The sequence below is a fragment of the Saccostrea cucullata genome, unplaced genomic scaffold, assembly GCF_032062105.1.
Source record: "Saccostrea cucullata isolate Sc308-1 unplaced genomic scaffold, CSIRO_AGI_Scuc_v1 ctg2638, whole genome shotgun sequence".
In the NCBI taxonomy this organism is placed as follows: Eukaryota; Metazoa; Mollusca; class Bivalvia; order Ostreida; family Ostreidae; genus Saccostrea; species Saccostrea cuccullata.
The window spans coordinates 29,744-40,007 of NW_026935387.1; the positions used below are offsets into that span (position 1 = coordinate 29,744).

Consider the following 10,264-nt stretch of genomic DNA (forward strand, 5'->3'; position numbering starts at 1 on the left):
TATTGCCAATATGTCGATATTACAAAATCGTATTGTGATACAATATTTTTTGTCATTGTATTGCAATATATTGAAATATCGATATTATTGCCCTGCCTTATCTACTTGTGACATTTATGGTTATATTTAAGTATTCTAGGGTACTTATTAAGGACTTTCATTACCTATAAAATTTAGGTTTAAGGGCATGACTAATATTTTTAATATCCTTGCATGGGATATAACTATGTGATACAAAATTATTTATGGATGGAATTTACATGGCCTTGTCTAAAGGTCATTACAGTAAGTTTAGGGTTACTGCAAAAGAGCATTAAAATATTGTTCAAGCTATAACTTTGTAAATGAGAACAACTAGAAGACCCAAACTTTGTAATGGAGAATTATTAGAAGCTCATACTATGTAGAAAGATTCTTGATGGCCAAGATTTAAATGGGTATGATAAATATGAAATACAATGGAGACATTAAAGGACAAAATAATTAGTTAACACTGTAAAATATTATTTTGCTCAATTTAAAAAGAAAACCGCGTGCTTTACTTATGCAAAGTTAAGGTACATTGGTACGCTTAGAGGAAAAATACCCAGATAAATACTAGTATTATTCAGATATGATACACAATTTAATGATTTTCTCATAACATTTTAGCTTAGTTTAAAGTTATTTCCTTTTTATCATTGTATATTATTGCTACATGGGAAGAGAATACCGGTGTATGACATAAAACTTTTATGATATTGACCTTTGACTGCACTACTAGTATTTGTAAATTTACATTAACTTTATTTAGCAAACTTGTACACCAATACCAATATTGCAATTTTCCTGTTTTCCAAATGATATAATTCTCCCTATGACATTGAACTTACTTTTCCTCATTTGTTTTAATTTTATCTACCTCAATTCCATAAAGTCCAAGCTTCATGTAAAATGTTTGAAATATCAGGTTTAATGTCAGTTTGTTTTTCTAATACAAAGAAAGATGCTTTGACAATCATATTTTATTCTGTTTAGATTTTGATTATTAAAATTAAATAATTTTTATTTGTATTTTCATATTTTTCAGAACATGCCACGTAAAGCTAAGAAATGTGCTGAAAGAAAGGCATCAGAGCAGCGACTCAGGATGCAGCAGAGAAGAAGTCGGGCCATTGAAGAGAGCGTCACCTCTATAAAATGTCCTGAAGAGAGCGTCACCTCTATAAAATGTCCTGAAGAGAGCGTCACCTCTATAAAATGTCCTGAAGAGAGCGTCACCTCTTTAAAATGTCCTGAAGAGAGCGTCACCTCTATAAAATGTCCTGAAGAGAGCGTCACCTCTATAAAATGTCCTGAAGAGAGCGTCACCTCTATAAAATGTCCTGAGAGCGTCACCTCTTTAAAATGTCCAAATCAAATAGACAATAAGACAAATAGAAATGAAACAAACATTTTGAAGAGAAACAAACAAGAAAAAGAAAACATGAACAAATCTGCAAGATCTCCACCATCTAAGATGCGCAAGGTTGATAGAAAAGAAAACCAATTCAACTCAGGAAAAGAAATAAAACTGGCAGTAGTTCAAGGTAGTTTTCACCAAGGAGATCCCAGGTTTGGAAGAAATAGTGGAAAGCAATGTGTTGCTAATAGTTTGTCAGCAATTGCTCACAGCAAATTGAAAGATGTAGATAAATGGGATCAGGCATATCTGGATAATGTCTTAATTGAGGGAAATGAGATCTATACGTGGATTCATGGAACAAATGATTTGTTGCTAATGTCAGATCTACCAGAAATGATTGAAATATCTGAAAAAATGATGCATGTTAGGAAAAAAGACTCAATCACAGCAACAATAGACACTACTGGAACCATTGATTTCAGTGCTTTTGATAATTGTCTGCCTCTAGATCTTGCAATACAAGAAGCACTTTTAGACTCTGATGGTTGTTTCATATGTGCCATTGATAAAACCTTTATGGTAATGAAGTTTAACCATAGTTTCTATCTGTTTGATTCTCATGCAAGAAATAGCTTTGGTTTAGTAGATGGAAATGGGAAAAGTTTACTGATGCAGTTACAGAATTTGGACCATTTATATCATTACTGTTGTAATTTGGTGCAAGGAGTAAGTCAGTCAAACCAATGGTTTGAAGTCACAGGTGTAAGTGTAACAATGGAAGATTCTCCAGCTGAAACTTTCTTGAACAGCCAGGATGTAGTCCATCAACATTTACCAGATACCTTAACACGAAATGAAAACCATGTAGAAGAGATGCAAGATGATTCCCCAAGAAACCAATCTTCAGATTTTGCTATTATATCTGAAAAAAAAGATGGACATAAAAAAGTTGAGATTATATCAGAAGATGAGGTTCACGATCATTCTAATGAATGTGTAAGAAACCTGTTGTCAGACGAAGACATTCTGTTTGAAAATGAAACGTGTCAGAGTTATGAATTTATACCTCTCTCAATTAGAACAAAAAAGAAATTATGTTCTTTAATGAAAATCCCTTCTAATCAGTGTAAAGGGCAATCTGATGTTGCAAGCAAATTGGGACCCCCTAAAGCGACCAAAGAAATAGGAAAGGATGGAAACTGTCTCTTTCGGGCAATTTCATATGCCCTATCAAATAGACAGCAGCATTATCAAAATGTTAGAAAATCAATCGTCAATCATATGAAAAATTCTGCCGAGACTTTAAAATCCTTTTTAAGGCCACAGTATGAATCTATGCAGAATTACATCAGAATCTCTGGAATGGAAAACGACACCACTTGGGGGACCGAACTCGAAATTTTAGCCGCAGCAGATCTATTGAAAACAGACATCTTTACTTATCTGAATGGGTCTTGGGTGAAATACTCATCTACTCAAATATGCAGTAGCAATGAAGTGAACAAAGAAGCTATTTACTTAAAAAACAATAGCAACATCAATCATTATGAATGTGTCACATCTGTCAATGTAGCACAAAGTGGTTTGAAAGCTAGAGATTCACGACCAAGAAAAAAGAAGCAAAATTTGAATAGTAAGAAATCTGTGAATATTTCAGCTACAAAACTAACACAAATGGATAGTTTGGACATTGAGTCAGACAATGAAGAAAAGTCAAAAGCAGAAAAACAAAAGGAAAGATACTGGGCTTGCGAGGAAATAAGAGAAAAAAAGATAGCAGGTTTAAAAGAGAAATATTTAAAAGACCAACAACACAGAGAAATAGTAAGAAAACGTACAGCAAACTCTTACGAAAATGATGAGGAATATAGAGAAAGTGTGAAGAATGCAAGCAAGGAGAAATATAAAAAGAAGGCCGATTTCAGAGAAAAAGTCAAGTTTGCAAGCAAAACAAAATATGAAACTGACGAAAAGCACAAACAGAAAATAAAAGAGCAGGTGTCTGAGCGCAGAAGTATTCAGAAAGAGGAATGTAAACAATTTCAAAACGTGATTATGAAATTCAGAAATGAAGTTAAAAATGGACCCGAATATGTGTGTGCTTGTTGTCTTCGTCTATGTTTTGAAAAGCAAGTTCTCTCCTGTTCTAAAGAGAAATACGACAAATTTTTGTTTGAAGTTTGTATTTCCGAGAAATATTTGCACAAGTGTGAAAATGACTGTACATCAGGATGTGTTTATCAAGGGAAAAGTAGGAAAGACATGTGGATTTGCCACACTTGTCACAGAAAACTTTTAAAAGGTGACGTACCGGGAGATTCCTTTTCAAATAATCTTGAGTTGGAAGAAGTTCCAATGGAGCTTAGTTGCCTTAATACATTAGAACAACAACTGATAGCTTTGAATATTCCTTTCATGAAAATACTTGGTTTGCCAAAAGGAGGTCAAAAGGGCGTACACGGTCCTGTTGTATGTGTCCCATCTGATATTCAAAAAATAACATCAACTTTGCCGAGATCAGAAGATGAAAATCTCTTACTCAAAGTGAAATTAAAGAGAAAGTTGAATTACAAAGGATACGAAGAGTATCAGTTTGTGAATACAACACATTTGGAAAAAGCTTTGCAGTTTTTAAAGAGAAACAATTCATGGTATTCTGAAATTTCAGTAAATGAAAATTGGCTCAATCCTATTCCAGAAGAAAATGAATCAGATGAATACATGAATTCTGATATTTTATCTGTAACTGACGAAAGAACTACAAATTCGAACGCTGATTATTCAGATGACAATGGAGAATGTAGAACTGCGAGCATGGAAACTGAGTCCGATTCATTTCTTGACGAGAGACTTCAAGGTGTTCAGTTAGATACTTGCTTACAGCCTGCTGACATTGGACAAAATGTGTTAGATTTATGCTTTGACAAAGTGTTTGAAATTTCACCAGCAGAAGGAAACAATCCAGTTTCAGTTCTTCGAGAGGATGGTATTGAAGCCAAAACCTTTCCTGTTCATTTTCCGACTGGAAAAAGCACTTACTCGGAAGAAAGATCTGAAAAATTAACTCTTGCAAGATACTTTAATCTTCGGTTGACAAGTGTTGAAAATAGATTCGCGAGAGACACATCTTACATTTTTTTCAGTCAGTACCTATCTGAATTGAACAGAGTAATTTCAAATGTTCAGATTTCTTTAAGAAAAGAATCTGCATTTTCCGACGATGGCAAAAAAATTAGTGGTGAAATGCTATGTGACAAGAAAACTTTGAAAGAACTCTTTAAAAAAGACGAGGCAGTCAAATTTCTAAAACCTGTAAGAGGAACTCCGCCATACTGGCAAGCTGCACAAAAAGATATTTTTGCTATGATACGACAGTTGGGAATACCTCAGTTTTTTTGCTCCTTTTCATCAGCAGATTTTAGATGGCCAGAAATTGTTGAAACGATACTGAAACAGCAGGGTGATTTACGAAAGCTGGAAGAACTTTCATGGAACGATAAGTGTAAAATTCTCCGCAGTAACCCAGTTACAGCAGCTCGAATGTTTGATCAAAGATTTCACACTTTTTTGAAAGATGTTATCATGTCAGATGCTGAACCAATAGGAAAAGTAGTCGACTATTTCTACAGAGTTGAATTTCAGCAAAGGGGTTCTCCGCATACACATTGCTTATTTTGGATTGAAGGTGCTCCAAAATTTGAGGAAGACTCTGAAACTGACGTTGTTAAATTTATTGATCGATATGTTACATGTCAAATACCAGGTGAAAACGAAGATCAAGAAATGCACGACATTGTTATGGCGGTGCAGCAGCATAGCAAAAATCACTCAAAGTCTTGCAAAAAGAAAGGAACAGTATGCAGATTCAACTTCCCAAGACCACCATCTGAGAGAACTTTTATTTCAAAACCACAAGACAAGATGGAAGAAAATGACGAAAAGCTAGCGAAAGAACGATTGTCACTTCTTTGGGATGCAGTAAAATCTAATGAAGATGAAAGCGCTTCAAGTTCAGATTTATTACAGAAGGCAGGGTTGACTCAAAAGGAGTTTGAGAAATGTTTCAGTTTCATAACAAAAAGAAACACAGTTGTGCTGCAAAGACAACCAAATGAGCTTTTCATAAATCAATACAACATGCACCTTCTAAGAGCTTGGAATGCTAACATGGATATTCAATATGTTTTAGATGCATATTCGTGTGTAGTCTATATCATAAGCTATATTAGCAAAGCTGAACGTGAACTTGGACTTCTGCTGCAACAAACAAAAAATGAGGCTGTTGAAGGAAATCTAAATGCTCAAGATGCTATGAAAAAAGTTGGTACCGCTTATTTACACCACAGGGAAATTAGTGCACAAGAAGCTGTTTACAGGGTGATAGGATTGAGGTTGAAAGAATGCTCAAGAAAGGTTGAATTTATTCCTGTTGGTGAAAACCCATGTAGAATGAGTATCCCTTTGAAAGAGGTAAAAAAGAAACAAAACATATCAAAGATGAAAGAACAAATTCAGTCTTGTGAAGAACAACACATCCACGGAAGTAATGATGATATATGGCTGACAAATGCTATAGACAGGTATGAGGGACGACCAGAAAACGATATTTTTCAGAAAATGTGCCTTGCAACGTTCTGTTCAGAGTTTTCTGTTGTTTATGAATCAAGGTTACCAAAGAAGATCAATGAAGAAACGACATTTAAGCTGAACAACAACTTAGGGTACATTAGAAAAAGAACTAAGACGCAACCGGCAGTTATCAGATACCCAAGATTTTCAATAGAAACGGCGGAGGAAAAATACTATCAAAGTATTCTACAACTATATCTTCCACACAGAGAGAAGTCACAACTGAAACCCAAACAATTTGAAACTTATGAGAATTTCTACGAAACAGGGTATGTAAAATATCCAGGCGAGGACACCTTATTGTCAGTAAAAGAAATTGTAGACAGTAATATGTCAAATTTTGTAAAAGAAGGACAAACATTAGAAGAAGCTGAAAGAGTTTTTGAAGCACAAGGACCTCAAGATGATGCATGGTGTGAAATTTGTCCAGAAACAGAGGTGAATAGAATGGAATGCATAGAGGAAGGAAACACTGCAACTGCAGATGAGGAAGATATATCAGAGCAATTAATACCTGATCTAAATCAGACAGAACCCTCAAACAGTACAGGAACAAATCTTCTTTCTTCGTCCCTTCCAAAAAATGAGGTCCTCCCTCTCCTCCGATCACTCAATTCGAAACAAAGAAAAATATTTAATAAAGTGAGAGACTGGTGTATCAGGAAAAAAAATGGTCACAGTCCAGATCCATTTCATGTGTTTGTAACTGGTGGTGCTGGTACAGGGAAAAGCCATTTGATAAAATGCATATATTATGAAGCAACAAGATTATTGGCACACGTATCAGAAAACCCTGATGATTTGACTGTTTTGTTGACTGCGCCAACCGGTACTGCAGCATTTAACATCAATGGACTAACAATACATAGTGCACTTGGCATATTCAAATCATTGTCAGTAGATCATGCTTTATTGAGTGAGGATAAAGTGAATAAGCTGAGGTCCAAACTGGACAGTTTAGAGATACTTATCATTGATGAGGTATCCATGGTTAACAAGAGATTGTTATTCTTTGTCCATGAGAGACTGCGGCAACTGAAAAAAATGCCTGAAAGTTGTGTGTTTGGAGGCGTGTCTGTAATTGCTGTAGGCGATTTTTACCAATTACCACCAGTGAAAACAAAACGCTCTGATAAGTTGTATGTAAATGATCCTTCAAATCCAATCAATCAACTTTGGAATGACTTGTTCACAATCGTTGAATTGGATGAAATTATGAGACAGCGAGAAGATGGTTCTTTTGCGGAGCTGTTGAACAGATTGCGTGTGAAAAAAGGGAGTGAAACATTATTGGAGTCCGACAAACAGTCATTACAGCAGTGCATCAGAGAGGGTCCCAGAGAAGCTTTACACATATTTTCAACCAATGAGGAAATTAATGAATACAACAATAAAATGATATTTGAAGTTTGTTCTGAGCCAAAATTGATAGAGGCAGAAGACTACGTGAAAATGAGAGCATCTGGAAAGCTGGCAAGGAGAGAAACACAGTTTACAAAATCTGACATATGTCTTCGACCTTCGCTTTTGTTAGCAGATGGAGCAAGAGTCATGTTGATTAAAAATGAAGATGTGCAAGATGGTCTTGTAAATGGAGTGATGGGAACTGTTATGGGCATTGAGATAAAGTCAGGCTCAAATTTACCAGACGTGGTTTTTATCGCATTTGACAATGAGAATGTTGGCAAAAATGCTAAAATTCAAAAGATGATTAACAGGAAAAGATGTGTTGGACTATGTCCTTCAACAGAAGAAATTCCTATCAGAAACGGTGTAAGAAAGCAATATCCTCTGCAACTGGCGTGGGCTTGTACCGTTCACAAGGTTCAAGGATTAACCGTAAATGAATGTGTAGTTGACTTAAATAGATGTTTTGCACCTGGACAAGCATACGTTGCCTTGAGCAGAGTCACATCCATTAGTGGACTGCATATAAATGTCACAGATATTGGCAAACTTGACAAGAAAATACGCTGTGATCCGGACATTTGTGTTGGAACCTCTGCAATGAATAGCTTCTTATCAGTCCAAGATGATCAACAATTTTCAAACGATCATATCAAGATTTTGTATCACAATATACAAGGACTACAACAGCACAAAGACGATTTGCTATGCAATATTGAAATCAAAGATTCAGATTTTATATGTCTTACAGAAACCTGGTTGGATTCCAAATCAAAGTTCATGGAGCTGGAACATTTTGAAGCGAGTCATTTGATAAGGTCATCAGCTTATGATGAAAGCTGCTCATTCTATAAAGAACTAGCAGGATTGCAACACGGAGGTGTAAGCGTATTCTGTAAGTCAGGAGTCATATACGAGGAACTGAAAATTGTTGAAAATCTAGAGTGCATTGTATTCAAAATTGGAAATATTGACACTGTAGTTGCCAGCATATACAGACCTCAAAGATATTTGATTGGAAAATTTATGGAAGCACTAAAGCTACTCCTAAGCCGACTGGAAAGACTTTCAAGGAAGTTGATTGTCATTGGAGATTTTAATCAAGATCTTTTGAACCATCAGACATCAATACTTAGCTTCATGACATCAAATGGATTCAGACAATGCCTAGAAAATCCAACAACAGAAAATGGAACATTGATTGACCATGTTTACATTAAAGGTTGTCCAGAATTTCATGTTTCAATTATTCCGACTTACTACAGTTATCACGAAGCAATAGCACTTTATATTAAGACGTAACTTGTGGTTCAGTATGCTTTGAAAAAGCTTTGTTTTCATCTTTCTCAGACTGCAATAAAGTTTAATCTCGCGCTGTCTATGGTTACTGAGAAATAGCGATGACAACGTTGTGCAAGAACTTGAAATGACACATTTGTACTTGTGTTTAATAAAATTTAATGCATTTTTGAAAATATTTAAGACATTGTGCATTGTTGTGCTTCAAAAAAGAGCGAATAAAAGTGCAGAAAAAGAGACAAAAATTCTCTTCTTTTATTGTGTTTTTTAAGAACCAATAGCCATTTTAAAGTCTTAAAAGGGCATGTGAAAATACAATGATATGAATTGTATGTTGAAAGACAAAATAGTTATAAAAATAACTACTAGTAAATTTCTCATATTCTCGCACCCTTTTCTTTGACATAAATGTCATGTTCATAGGTCTAAGAATCTATTTCAGTTGTTTAAGTATCTCTACAACTTTTTAAAGCTTTCGAAAACATTCAAAAAATTCTAGGGTAATGACTCATTGAAAAGGTTTAGGAATACCCACGCAATGAAAAGGTTTAAGAGTCTCTCCAATTAGTGAAAGACATGTTGAACGTTTTGTTTTTCTATGTTATTCGCAATAACAAGATTTACGGTGAAAGTGACAATAACTAAAAAAAAGGGTCAGGTTTAAAGAAATAAATTTACAATTAGTTTTAAAATGACATACTTATTGTAAAAAAATATTTAGTAATAATAGGTAGTAGGTTTTTTTTTTGGTTCTTGAACAATAAGATGTTATCCCACCTTTTTTAAACTAAATATTTTACTCTCTAATGCTATTTAGATTCATGTATATAAAAAAAGAAATCAGAAGGGCTTGAAAAAAGAGTGAAAATCAAAATTAAAATAAATTTGAAATGACCTTGACCTTTGACCTTGATATTTTTTTTCAAGGACATAGGCCAAGGGTCAAAATGCAATAAACCCTATGTTTCTAGTACTTTAATATATAAAGTAAGGTTTAATAGCATGTGCAAAATTGTTAAAGAGCGATAAGTCATATAAGGGGTCAGCAGATCCTTAGACACTTAACATACAAGTTGTGCATAAAGTCCCTTAAGACATTAATAAAGTTTCATGTCTTTGCGATTTAAGTTTCAAAGGAGTAGCAATAACAAGGTTTATTGCACATGGGGCAATACCTTTTCAAAGGGTTAATCTTAGGGGACAAAAATGAAATATTTGAAATAGTTTTGATATTTATTCCTTTGAATTAAAATTTCATTAAAAAGAAACCAGAAATGGCTTAAAAGATGGAAAAAATATAATTTTAAAAATTTTGGAAATGACCTTGACCTTTGACCTTCAAATAATATTCAAGGTCGAAGGTCAAGGGTAACATTGCAATTAACCACATGCCTCTATGACTTATAGTTTTCAAGTTATAAAGTTTAATATTTAGTACAAAGAAGTTAAAGGGCAATAACTCATAAAAGGGGTCATCAGATCCTTTTGCACTTATTCAATGAAGTTAGGCCTTAAGACCCTTAAGACATCAGTGAAGGTTGGGTG

General features: G+C 34.5%; 1 protein-coding gene across 1 annotated transcript; it reads left to right on the plus strand.

Annotated features, from left to right (window-relative positions):
* The first annotated feature begins 1,465 nt into the window (after window positions 1-1,465).
* LOC134242656 (uncharacterized) lies at window positions 1,466-8,722 on the plus strand. Its single transcript, XM_062724756.1, has 2 exons — window positions 1,466-3,096; window positions 3,202-8,722. Exons 1-2 carry the CDS (start codon window positions 1,466-1,468, stop codon window positions 8,720-8,722), a joined length of 7,152 nt encoding a protein of 2,383 aa, XP_062580740.1.
* Window positions 8,723-10,264: the final 1,542 nt, after the last annotated feature.

What these genes read in the sequence shown, in the direction of transcription:
- LOC134242656 (XM_062724756.1), top strand. Translation starts at nt 1,466, where the DNA reads ATGAACAAATCTGCAAGATCTCCACCATCTAAGATGCGCAAGGTTGAT. An exon ending in GAGTCAGACAATGAAGAAAA is followed by an intron (nt 3,097 to 3,201) that starts GTCAAAAGCAGA and finishes CCAACAACACAG; the next exon opens with AGAAATAGTAAGAAAACGTA.